This window comes from Equus przewalskii, chromosome 17, assembly GCF_037783145.1.
Source record: "Equus przewalskii isolate Varuska chromosome 17, EquPr2, whole genome shotgun sequence".
Taxonomy (NCBI): domain Eukaryota; kingdom Metazoa; phylum Chordata; class Mammalia; order Perissodactyla; family Equidae; genus Equus; species Equus przewalskii.
The window spans coordinates 2,703,746-2,717,617 of NC_091847.1; the positions used below are offsets into that span (position 1 = coordinate 2,703,746).

The 13,872-nt window shown below is 38.0% G+C and overlaps 1 protein-coding gene across 2 annotated transcripts in view; it reads right to left on the bottom strand.

The window, feature by feature from the left end:
* UGGT1 (UDP-glucose glycoprotein glucosyltransferase 1) overlaps positions 1–13,872 on the bottom strand; it is a 117,089-nt gene that overhangs the window by 58,526 nt on the left and 44,691 nt on the right. For both annotated transcript variants that reach the window (XM_070580963.1, XM_070580964.1), the window contains exons 16-17: positions 13,382–13,517; positions 11,145–11,276 (exon numbers count right to left, since the gene is read on the bottom strand). In XM_070580963.1, coding sequence (XP_070437064.1) covers positions 11,145–11,276; positions 13,382–13,517 — 268 coding nt within the window. The remainder of the gene's footprint in view (positions 1–11,144; positions 11,277–13,381; positions 13,518–13,872) is intronic.

The window sequence follows — 13,872 nt, forward strand, 5'->3', positions numbered from 1 at the left end:
TGAAACACAAGGGGCCACAAACAGCACACTTTTGTCCTTCATGAGACAATGAACAAAGTATATTTTTCATACATACATGTTCTAACAAAAAAAAATCAACAGAAATATGGTCACTAAAGAAATTTCTTTAAAAAAATATCAAAAGAAACATAGTTAATATCCTACCGGGTTAATGAGTTAAATTACTGAAGTTTTTATAAAACTTCAAAACCTTACAAATTAGGAAATGGTTTAGGGGTGAGGGTGGGGGCAATTTTAAGCAGCCCAGGATACCAAACCTGAATTACATATACTACAGCCAAAATTATACAACAGCCCTTTCTGCGATGACAGAACAGTCTGTCCTTGCTGTCCAATGCAGTAGCCACTAGCCACATGTAGCTACTGAGCACTTGAAATTAATTAATTTCCATTTTAAAAGCCACATGTGGCTGAGGCTATCCTAATGGGCAGCACAACTATAGACTGCCATAAATTATTAGTGCTCCTGGGCAGATAGCCTGAGACGAAATATTTATACTCAATTCTAAATTTAAAAGTCCATGTCACTAAAAAAGAAATTATACCTAAAGAAAACAAAACGAGGTTGGTGGGAAAACAGTGCTCAAAACTTGCTCTACAATATACTGAGCTCAATCTTTTTTCCTTCTCCAGAACAAAAGAGTTTTCTTGGCAGGGAATTGCCAGGCCCACAAAATGGCAAATATATCTGAGATGGAAACTTTTCCCTGACTGTCAACAGAGGTACTTCCTCCAGATATCAACCACAGACCCAAGACTAAGTTTTCAAAGGAAAAACTATATTACTACTCAAGATGTAAAAGAATTCCTTAAAATATTCTGGTTAAACATCTCCCAATTGATATTTTCTGAAAACAGCAGAATTTTTTATACATAACCTTTTAAGATAGCACAAATAGAAAAGTAATTCAATTGGGTAACTAACATCAGTCATCAACAGACTACTCAAGATTCCACCCAGATCTAGCCACAGTAGCAGCTGACGGCACAGACTTAGCTGACGGACTTTAACACAGCACAGGCAGAAAGGCCTTCTAGGTTGATTTCTGCCATTTCTCTGTATCATTGTTTAAACTTGTAAAGTTTACATTCCCAAAATTCCTACCATGTTAATTCTGTTCCTTCCACATTAACTATTTCAGAGAAGTTCATAAAAACTCAATTTTAATATACTTTGAGCTTTGAAAACCATTACCCCAACTAAACAAAACCCACATTATAACTCTAAGTGACAATAAGAAGTAACTAAGATTGGTTTTCCCTGGAAATGGCACCTGAGTGAAAGTCAGGAGTGGAAAGGAGGTGTTTTGACTATGTACCTTTCATTTTACAACTTGTAAATAGTTCACCAGACCAAATAACAGAATGCAACCCAATTATCAAAGAGCCAAGCTTAAAAATTGCATGCGAGAATTTCTATCAAATGATCAGCAAAAATGTTAATTCAAATAACTTAAAAACATTAATTACAGGCAAAGTCTTATAAATGAGCCACTCACAAATGACAACTGAGATAAATAAAGACTCAGAGTTAATATGCCTAGTGCAAAATGTTTGCCTGTGAAAGTCAGAACTTTTCCTAAGTACCATTATCTTACTGGCTTCGAAAGAGATAAATATACACCTATTAGAGTATATTCTGTTCAGTTTAAAAGTTCTACTTTAACTGTTCTGCTGAGTTTTAGAAATAATTACTTCATTCAAATATCAGCCATAGAAGATATCACAGCTTCAGATTTATAACAAAAAGTACACATATTTATAAACGTAATAACATTTGCCAAATGCACTCATTCCTCCTTTTTTTTAAAAAAAAATGCACTCATTCTTCCTTTAAAAAAAAAAAATGCACTCCTTCCTCCTTTTCAAAGAAATCTATTTCCTCGGGCTTTTTTGTGTGGGGGTACAGCTCCTGCAACTTAAAAAATCTTATTAATCATTAGATTCTTAGGACCACTGGGAATCTCACAACATCCTTCTCTTGAGAGTATGTGTCTACTCAAACAGCTGGGAAACTAAGTGGCATAAATACAAACACTAGGGTCTGTTTACACGGGAAGGGCCTCTATCAGTAAAGATGCAGAAGGTGGCCAAGTCTAGGAAACTACTGAGGAGTGAAGTCTGTGCTGCTCCCATTTGATTCTTCAGCAAAATCAAGATGTCAACACATAAAAGACAACATGTAAAAACACCCTTTTCCCAATTTTTCCACTGTATTCAACATTTTTCAAGCAATTTGTGTGTGTGTGTGTGTGTGTGTGTGTGTGTGTGTGTGTGTGTGTGTCTGAGGAAGACTGGCCCTGAGCTAACATCTGTTGCCAATCTTCCTCCTTTTGCTTGAGGAAGATTGTCGTTGAGCTAACATCTGTGGCAACCTTCCTCTATTTTATGTGGGATCCTGCCACATTGTGGCTGGAGGAGCCATACGAGGTCCACACCCGGGATCCAAACCTGCAAATCCAGGGCTGCTGAAGTGAAGCACGTGAATTTAACCACTATACCACTGGGCTGGCACCCTAGCAAATATTTTCGACATAGTAATCATCCATGATAAAAAAGGCAACAGGTACTTTTTTGTCAATACGATGAGAGAAAATGAAACATTTTCCAAATGTGAAATATGAGAAAATTCCATTAATTTCCTCAAATCTTTGGTATTCCCAAAGTAGCCCCTATTTTTCTTTTATTTCACCTATTCTTTTCCACAGAATATTACTTTTGCTGTTTATGAAATGTGAAAAAAATCACCAGGTGCCTGTATCAATATTACTTTATTTAAAATACCATAAAACGTAAGTAACTGAGCAGAAGGCTGCAATACCATAATGGAAGCATTTTCAGTTTAAACTGAGTATTTCTCATGACCAGCTTCACCTCCAAACCTGACTTGATATACCTGAAAACAAGGAGATTTAACACCACAATAAGGATGATATCAGCATCATGGCTGGATAAAACGTCCCTCGTTGGTATCCCCTCCCACAACAACAATCTGGCATCCGTCTACGGACAAAAGTGCCTTTGTGGGAGCTTTGGAACCCAGCACTGCATGACAAGTGACCCAGGAGAAGTGGCACTCACCTGTGCATCAGGAAACAGGCGTACAGACTTCAACCCTGGCTCTGGACCCTGCACGGGCCCAGAGCTGGGTCCAGCCCCTCTCAGCCACAGCCCGGGAACCCCTGGGAAAAACTGTCTTGAGAAATCACCCAGGGACGGGAGAGCCTTTGCGGAAGTCTAGGTTTCCAGCAGAGAAGTTCCAGGACACCGATGGAGCAAAAAAGTACGAGTCTGGACACACTGGAGAAGGTAAGAGGAAGTCTGACTTGCCCTGCATCATCCTTCCCCCAAGACAGCACAGCTCAGGGCAAGAGAGATCTTTTGGTCCCAGGATTTCTCCCACAGCGAGAAGTAAGAGCAAGTGAGGGGGCACTCGAGTTCCCCCGCTATGTGGGCTGCTGCCAAAGAGTCTCACTCCTCTGGCCCCATGCAGAGCACTGAACTGTGAGCTGCGTGACTGGGGAAGGGAAGAGCTGCGAGGGCAGCAGACAGCGCTCTCAGAGGGCATTTCAGGGAGCAGATCCTACTCACCGCATCAAGAAGCCCATTTGTGAGCCACCCAGGAGAGCTCGTCCACAGATCTCTCCAAATGGCACCTGGCACCCCTAGTGTTCTGTGCACCTCACCCGCACACTCGCCCACCCTGTGGCCAGCTCCCAACAGTGGCAGCAACAGTAAGCTTTGCCAGATGGCTAGTGAGCACACACAGAAAGCCAGCCCAAATCTGCAGACCAGAGAGAGACAAGAAACTTCAGCTTTAGAGCCACATTGGGGAAAAGAAAAGGAGGGCTATCAGCACCCAGGCCAGAGTGTTGTAGAATCAAGGAAGTTATACAGCCTTCAGAACTCTGTACAAGAAGAAACAACAAGCCTGCAGCAGGTGCATCCATAGCCAGTCTGAGAAAGCCTCAGAATTCCTAGCAGGTCTGGAGGGAAGGTACTTCTCTCACAAAGGCAGTCAGTAAAGACCGCAGGAAGGGACTGCTACCTTAAATGCAAAGAAACCAATGCAAAACTGTAAGGAACATAAAAATCAACAAAGTATATCATCAAAAAGGATCAAACAAACTTCCAATAACTGATCCCAAAGACACGGAGATCAGCAATTTACCCAATAAAGAGTTCAAAAAGGCTGTTTTAGGGAAACTCAAGGAGCTACAAGAAAACACAGAAAGAAAATTCAACAAAATCATGAAAACAATATACAGACAAAACCAGAAGTTTAACAGAGAGAGAGAAATCATGGAAAAGAATCAAACAGAAATTCTGCAGCTGAAATGAAAAATAAAATAGCATTAACATCAGAATGGATCAAGAAAAGGAAAAAAATCTGTGAGAAGACATAAACTTTGAAATTAGTCAGAGGAAAACAAAAAAAGAATAAAAGAAAGAAATGGTATCCGGATAATTTGTACATTATTGGAGTTTCAGAGGGAGACAGATGGAAAAGGGGGCAGAAAGCTTATTTAAAGATATAATGGCTAAAAATCTCCCAATCTGGGGAGAGATTTGGACAGCCAAGTTCATGAAGCTCATAGGTCACCAAACAAATCAACTTAAAGAGATCATCCCTAAGACACATTATAATAAAACTGTTCAGAAATCAAAGATAAAGAATCTTAAAAGCCGCAAGAGAAAAGAAGCTTGCAAGTTACCAGGAAAGACTACCAGTGAATTTCTCAGCAGGCAAGGAGAGAGTAGAATGATACACTCAAAGTGCTGAAAGGAAAAAACTGCCAATCAAGAATACTCTACCTGGCAAAGTTATCCTTTAGAAATGAAGGAGAGAGAAAAACTTTCCCAGACAACAAAAGCTGAGAGAGTTCACCACCACTAAATCTGCCTTGTAAGAAATGCTGAGAGTTCTTCAAGTTGAAATGAAAGGATGCTAATTAGTAACACGAAAACATACAACACACTGGTAAAGGTAAGCATATAGTGAAAAATCAGAATATTCTAATACTATAATATGATGATGGGTTACACTTAACTCTAGTATAAAGGTTAAAGGACAAAGTATTAAAAAGAACTGGCTATAATATTTGTTAATGAATATACAATATAAAAAAGAGGTAAATTTAGACATCAAAAACAGAAAAGGGGTGAGCCAGCCCTGAGAGCCTAGTGGTTGAAGTTCCCCACACTCCACTTCAGCAGCCTAGGTTCAGTTCCTGCGCGTGGAACCACACCACTCGTCTGTCAGTGGCCATGCTGTGTCAGCGGCTCACATGGAAGAACCAGAAGGACTTATAACTAGACTATACAACTACGTACTGGGGCTTTCGGGAAGGGAAAAAAAGAAAGAGAAGAAGATTAGCAACAGATGTTAGCTCAGGGTGAATCTTTCCCAGCAAGAAAAAAAAAAGAAAGAAAAGCAAAGGGGAGGAAATCAAAGGGCAATTTTTGGATGTGATCAAAGTTAAGTAATTAGTGTAAAACACACTGTTATATCTACAAGATGTTTTATGTAAGCCTCATAGTAACCACAAAGCAAAAATCTACAGTAGATTCACAAAAGATAAAGAGAAAGGAATCAAAGCATATTATCATGGAAAATCGTCAATTTACAAAGGAAGGCCACAAGAGATGAAGAAAGGAACAAGAAAAGTACAAAACAGCCAGAAAACAATAAGATGGCATTGGTATGTCCTTTACCTATAAATAATTACTCTAAATGTAACTGTATTAAATTCTCCAATCAAAAGGCTGAACGGATGAAAAAACAAGACAGAACTATATGAGCCTACAAGATGCAACCAGATAAGCAAGCCTACAAGAGGTTCGTTGCAGCTTTAAGGACACACACAGACTCAAAATTAAAAGGATGGAAAACGATATTCTATGCAAGTAGAAACCAAAAGAGAGCAGGGGTAGCTATACTTACATCAGACAAAATAGAGTTTAAGCCAAAAACTGGAACAAGAGAGAAAAGGTCATTATATAATGATAAATGAGTCAATTTATTGAGAAGATATAACAATCATAAATATTTAAGCACCCAACATTGGGGCACCGAAATATATTAAGCAAATATTAACAGATCTCAAGGGAGAAACAGACAAAAACACAATGTTTGTAGGGGCATTCAATACCTCACTGTCAACAATGCATAAATAATCCAGTCAGAAAATCAATATGGAAACATTGGAACTGAATTATACTTTAGACCAAATGGATCGAACAGACATATATATAACATTCCATTCAACAGAAGCAGAATACACATTCTTCTCAAGCAAACATAACATTCTAGAAATCAGTAACAGGAAGAAAGCTGGAAAATTCACAGATATGTGGAAATTACAGAACACACTCCCTAACAACCAGTCAAGAAGAAATCAAAAGGGGAACCAAAAAATTATCTTGAAACAAAGGAAAATGGAAACATAACATACCAAAACTTACAGGATGCAGCAAAAGCACTTCTAACAGAGTAGTTTATAGCAATAAACGCCTATCTTAAGAAAACGGAAAGATCTCAGATAAACAGCCTTACTTGACACCATGACACACTAGAAACAAAAGAACAAATCAAGCTCAAAGTTAGCAGAAGAAAGGAAATAAAGATCAGAGCAAAAATAAAAGAAATAGAGACCAGATAAACAACAGAAAAGATCAACAAAACTAAGAGCTGGTTTTTTTGAAAAGAGAAACAAAATTGACAAACCTTTAGTTGGACTGAGAAAAAGAGAAAAAACTCAAAATCAGAAATGAAACAAAAGATATTACAACTGATAACACAGAAATACAAAGGATCACAAGAGACTACTATGAACAATTATACACCACAAAAATCAGACAACCTAGAAGAAATGGATAAATTCCTAGAAACACAATCTACCAAGAATGAATCACAAAGAAATAGAAAATCTGAACAGACCAATAATGAGTAAGGAGTTTGAATCCGTAATCAAAAACCTCCCAACAAAGTAAAGCCCAGGAGTACATGGTTTCCCTGGTAGATTCTACCCAACATTTACAGAAGAATTAATACCAATCCTTCTCAAACTCTTGCAAGAAATTGAAGACGACAGAACACTCCCAAACACATTTCATGAGGTCAGCATTACCCTGACAACAAAGAGAGATAAGGACACTAAAAGAAAACTATAGGCCAATATCCCTGATTAATATAGATGCAAAAATTCTCAACAAAATATTAATAAACTAAATTCACCAGCACATTAAAAGGATCATATACTATAATCAAGTTTGATTTATCCCTGGGATGCAAGGACGGTTCAACATACACAAATCAATAAATGTGACACACCACATTAAAAGAATAAAAGATAAAAATCATATGATCATCTCAATAGATGCAGAAAAAGCATTTGACAAAATATAATATCCTTTGAGGATAAATATGCTCAACAAATTGGATACAGAAGAAACATACCTAAACATAATAAAAGCTATATATGACAAGCCCACAGCTAACACCATACTCAAAGGTAAAAGGTTGAAAGCCATCCCTCTGAGATCAGGAACAACACAAGGATGCCCACTCTCACCACTGCTATTCAACATAATACTGGAAGTCCTAGCCAGAGCCTCGAGACAAGAAAAATAAGTAAAAAGCATCCACATCAGAAAGGAAGAAGTAAGACTGCCTCTGTTTGCAAATGAAATGATCTAATATATACAAAATCCTAAAGACTCCACCAAAAAACTATTAGAAATAATCAATGAATTCAGTAAAGTTGCAGGATGCAAAATCAACATACAGAAATCAGGTGCGTTTCCATACACTAACAACAAAATATCTGAAAAAGATAAAACAATCTCACTCACAACAGCATGAAAAACAATAAAATATTTAGGAATAAATTTAACCAAAGAGGTGAAAGATTTAGACACTGAAAACTACAAGACTTCGAAGAAAAACACTGAAGATGACACAAAAAATGAAAAGATATCCTGTGCTCCATGATTCAGAAAAATTAACATTGTTAAAATGTTCCTTAGGGCTGGCCCGGTGGCATAGTGGTTAAGTTCGCGCACTCCACTTCAGCAGCCCAGGGTTCACAAGTTCGGATTCCAGGCAGAGACCTAGCACTATTCATCAAGCCACACTGTGGCGGCATCGCACATAAAATAGAGGAAGATTGGCACAGATGTGAGCTCAGCGACAATCTTCCTAAAGCAAAAAGAGGAAGACTGATAACAGACGTTAGCTCAGGGCTAATCCTCCTCACACACAAAAAACGAAATAAAAATATTCATACTACCCAAAGCCATTATAGATTCAATGCAATCCGTATAAAAATTCCAATGGCATTTTTCCCAGAAATAGAAAAAACAATCCTAAAATTTATATGAAACCAAAAAAGACCCCAAAAAGCCAAAGCAATCCTGAGAAAGAACAAAGCTGGAGGTATCACACTTCCTGATTTCAAACTACACTACAAAATTACAGTAATCAAAACAGCATGGTACTGGCACAAAAACAGACACACGGACCAAAGGAAAAGAATCAAGAACTTAGAAATAAACCCTTGCATACATGGTCAACTAACGTTTGACAAGGGATCCAAGTTCTCAATGGGGAAAAGATAGTCTCTTCAATAGTGCTGGGGAAACTGGATAATCACATGCAGAAGAAAAAAACTGGACACCTATCTTACACCACTTACAAAAATTAATTCAAAATGGATTAAAGACTGCAACATAAGACCCGAAACCATAAAACCCCTAGAAGGAAACAGAGAGAAAAAGCTCCTTGACATTGGTCTTGGCAATGACTTTTTTAGATATGACACTAAAAACATAAGCAACAAAAGCAAAAATAAGCAAGTGGGACTACGTGAAAATCAAAAGCTTCTGTACAGCAAGAGACAATCAAAAAATGAAAAGGCGATCTACAGAATGGAAGAAATATTTGCAAATCATATATCTGATAAGGGATTAATATCCAAAATATGTAAGAAACTCATAAACTCAACAGCAAAAAAACAAACAGTCCAGTTAAAAAATGGGCAGAGAAAGTAAAGAGTTATTTTGCCAAAGACACACAGATGGCCAACAGGCCCATGAAAAGGGGTTCAATGTCACTAAACATCAGGGAAATGCAAATCAAAATCACAATGAGATATCACCTCACACCTGTCAGAAAGACGAGATAAGTGTTGGTGAAGATGTGGGGAAAGGTGAACACTGCATTATATACTTGAAAACTGCTATGAGACTAGACCCTAAATGTTCTCACCACAAAAAAGAAACGGTAATTATGCGAGGTGATGGAAGTGCTAACTCCCGCCAGTGCGGTAATCAGGTATCAAACCAACACACCGTATACCTCCAACTAACAGTGTTACATGTCAATCACACGTCACCAAAGCTGGGGTGAAATTCCTCATCACTGGCTACGAAAAACCACTGCAGCACGCAATCTGCGGGAAAGAGGAAGAAGGCAAACCAGCTGTCATCCGCATAGATCCGCTAGTTCCAGGTATGAATTTAGCTTTTCAGAATTATTAGTAGAGAACCAGTATTTTAATTAGTTTTGCTTTTTTTACACAAGTAATAATTTACACATATAATAAACCTGTGGTGCTTTGTGTTTTAATCTCATATTTATCCCTCTAAAAACTTTCACTCGCAGGGCAACAAGTGTCGCCTCTTCCAGCAAGCCCTCAATAATCACCTTGTCCCAGACTGGCAGGGCTGCCCCTCCCTCCTGGAGACCTTCCACCTACAGGGTGCAAACTCCACCAACTTCATGATCTCCAAAGCCTTACTGTTCTTACTGTGTGTCCCCCCCACTAGGCTGTGTGATGTCCCAATGTGGGTGCCACCTCTTACTCAACTTTTTAGTATCAGGGCTGGCACAGAAAAGTTACCCAGTACTATTATATGTGTTTAAAATTAAAATTTTGTCTTTATTTCAGAAACTTCTCTAGTCGTTAAGTTCTTGTGTTTTGTTCTTACTAAAGAGTATTTTGGTAATCCCTCTGAAACCTGGATCAACTTACCGTAGCAGATCTCTTACCCAATCTCAACTGACCACGTTAATGGCAACAAATACTCGCTCTGAAAGCACACTGAGCCTTACCGTGGGGACCTTCTCTTGAGAATGCACACACTTGCTCCCCTCATTTGAGCTATGTGTTTACCAAAGATCAACTGTGTCTGTTCCAAAAACAACTGTTTTTCTTAGTGAAAACACATAATTTAATATCATGCAAACCAACAAAATAAGAGTGCAAAAAGGAAAGGTTGGCCTCCCCAGAAAACAAAATGAATGATTAGAAACATTCAAACAAGTGAAAGGCTAAAAACACTGGATGCTGAATTAGGTGCGGGTACGACAACTGTAGAAGACTTGGGAGGGAGATTATAAAAATCTAGATGGAGTCTGTACTCAGATGACACAGAAATCACAAACAATTCTTTACGATGGTTTAAGGAATGATAGCTCGGATCTCCAAACAGAAGAACCAAAGGCCTTGTCCTTCATTCAAAAAAAAGTTGGTAAATAAATACTCTTTCATTGTTTTATATTAAAATGTTTTGGAAATGTACTTTGATTCCTTGCCTTAACATTTATTCTCAATAAACTGACCCCTCATTCCTGCTTGCAATAGATAAAGGTCCTTTAGTGTATTTAATGTCTCACAAGAAACACTTATCTTTAAATAAAAAATTTTAAATTTTTCCCTATGTCTTCATTATCACACTTTGCCATTCTGTTTAATACATTTCCATCTTTAGCCTAAACAACTGGATAAATGACACACATGAAGCCACACATCGCATCCTGGCAAGCACGCAGCATAGACCAACAGATGTTAGCCGGAACACCTATCACACAAGCACTGCCAATGCTCTGTGAAACAGAGACTGTCGTACAACTCAATAGTTAATGTGCCAGCTATGAATCAATAGTATCTTCACAAAATTGAAATATACACTACATTGCAAACAGAAAAGTGCTAAATGTTTAAACACTAAGTACCTAAATACTTTATCCACCACCACCTCTATTAACAACAACCCCAAAAAAGGGAGGTGAGGAAAGCACAGTGCTGCGGTCAAAGGAGAAGCACCAAAGGAGTTTTTACCTTCCGATTTTGATCATAAGCAGAGTCAATCCCCAAAATGCTGTTTACTTCTACATATGGATATTTCTTCTCCAGGACACTGACCACGTGTTCAACTTTCACTTTTTCTCCAGTTCTTACTTTGTTATATATCTGAAGAAAGAAAAACCAGGTAACCAACTACACTTTTAAATCTAGATTTCAGAGTGTTTACTATCAAAGATTTCTGAATGTAGAGGAAAACATGGCTATTTTTCTTAAAGGTCAAATGGGACAGATTAGCAATTCTCCCTTTTTCATATGACCTCCTTAAGACGTCTTCTTACATTAGAAACTACATATTCTTAAAATGACACAATCAGTTCACAATCACACTAAGTCTCAAATGCAAAAATTGATTAGTTTTTTAAAAATCTGAATACTTACAAATAATCCTTGAAATAAGAACTTATGTGCATGATGTTCAAGGGGAAAAAGTTGCAAAACATGTATGGCATACTCCCTGTTTTTAAAAAACACACATAAGTAGAGGAAGATGGGCACAGACGTTAGCTTAGGGCCAATCTTCCTCAGCAAAAATGTGAGGATTGGCAGCAGATGTTCACTCGGGGCTAATCTTCCTCAAGAAAAAAAACAAACAAACAACAAAACTGTCTGTACACATACAGCTAAACATCCAGAAGGTTTACAAGGTGACCTTTAAAGTGGCTCTATAGTGGTTACCTCTATGCAGCAGGATTAGGGAGGGGAGAGACAGAGAGATTCAAAATCAACGTACTGTAATATTATTTGAATTTCTTTTTACAATAAACATACAATGAAATTTTTTTACTTTTGCAATTAAAAATAAAAAGAAATGAAAACTCATATTTATCTTTTCCTTCATACACATAGCTACCGGGGCGGGGTCGGGGGGGGGGGTGGACTTTAACAAGCAGACTTTAAAACACCATCCTCAGCCACTTCTTTTGATCTGATTGCATTCTCCACAGTCCTATTGCGAACTACCTTCACCATCACTTCGCAGAGAGATCACAGCAATGGCTCATCAACTGGCCACCCCTGCCACTGTCTTCACCCTTTATCACATCCATCTCCAAACATGCATCAGATGGTGTTTTTCACTGGAGTTTAACACTTCAATCTGGACACCTGTTACCTAGCCTAATGGCCTCAATGACCAGGTGGGCCATTCTGCTCTCATAATATTCTGCTCAAGTCATACTAACAAGCTGGAATCACTACCTGATTTGCAGCCATTGTTCAGCTAACGCAGTTTTTCCTCCTACACTCAACTGAGACAACTTCGCACTCCACAAAACGCCCGTGGCCCTCCCTAGCAGAGTGAGGTGCTGGTGCTGCCATAGGCAGCCGGGCTTCCCACATGTTTGAGACCATCCGCGTGGAGGCTTCCCCACGGGGAAGACTACAAGGTCTTGAAGGACAGAAGTGAAGTCTTCCTCTTCTTTGTATCGCTTGCAGCTAGTACCAGGCCTGGCAAATGGTGGGTCTTTAATAAATACTAGCCAATAAACAAATGAACGTTTTAACAATAAAAAAACTCCTCTGACTGAATCTCTAAATAATAAACATAACAAACATAATAAACAGAAGACTGACATGTTTACAAGTAAAAGTATTGAAAATCAACTGCTTCAAAGATGGTTTTTCAATAATTACCACTAATCTGTAAACAAAACAACTGATACTTACAAAATTTTTTATATTCAAAAATAAGGAAAAAAACAAGAAAACAAGAAGAGTTCTTTGTTTAAACTTGAGCAAGTATCTTAAAGACATATAAAAATCAGGGCATTTCAGAGTGTGCAGTTAAAATGGAAAAAACTAAGAATTTTATGACTTGAATATTAAACTGAATCTTTATCTAAACTATCATGATGGTCTTAAAGAGAAAAAAAAGCAAACATTTTTTAAACAAGTAGAGAACATCACATGTAGTAGAGAACATCACATGTATCAAAAGGCATTAATCAGTGATTTGAAATCACCAAAAGGCAGAAGACAAAGATACATCATAAGGCTCCCAAGGAATCTGGTCTCAGCTAAAATCTCAGCAATCTATTACTAACAGTGGTGAATCAATAAAGTAAAGGCAACTCCTGAAACAGGAAACATATAAAGTTTGTGTGAATAATTTATCTTACTCTTTATAGAAATATAGAATCTCCCTACCACATATTATTTCTCAGAATAAGTTAGATTAAAAAAATTATTTGGCATTTGCAATGAAAACATACATGTATCAGAGTTTGGAAGGCATGATAATCATCCGCTTCTTGGGCGACATAATTATGCGCTCTCAGAACAGCCACTCCAGCATCCTGCATCCCATCAATGTCTTCAGAGTCATTAACCACAAAGATTAAACCAAGCCTGGAGAAGAGAAGGAAGGGCAGAAAGAAGAAAAGGAAACTTATCGCTTTTGTTCAATAGTTAAAATGCAACCAGTTAAAAGGAATGGCATCCTCGTACTCCCACAAATACTGCAGCTAATAGAGGAAAATGATCCTCTATTGAAAAACACAGTTCACATCATACTCCAACATGAAAGGCAAAGGCATCGATCACTTCCAGAACAGAAAAGCCATGTCCCAAAGGTGGCATAGACTTTTCAACTGTTAAAGCAAGCTGTTTCCACCTCGTGAAATGAGGCTTTTACTGACACTTTGAGAGCATTGCTATGGGTTTAGATGGAGATTGTGTTCTGTTTTTAAACAAAAATTAGGAG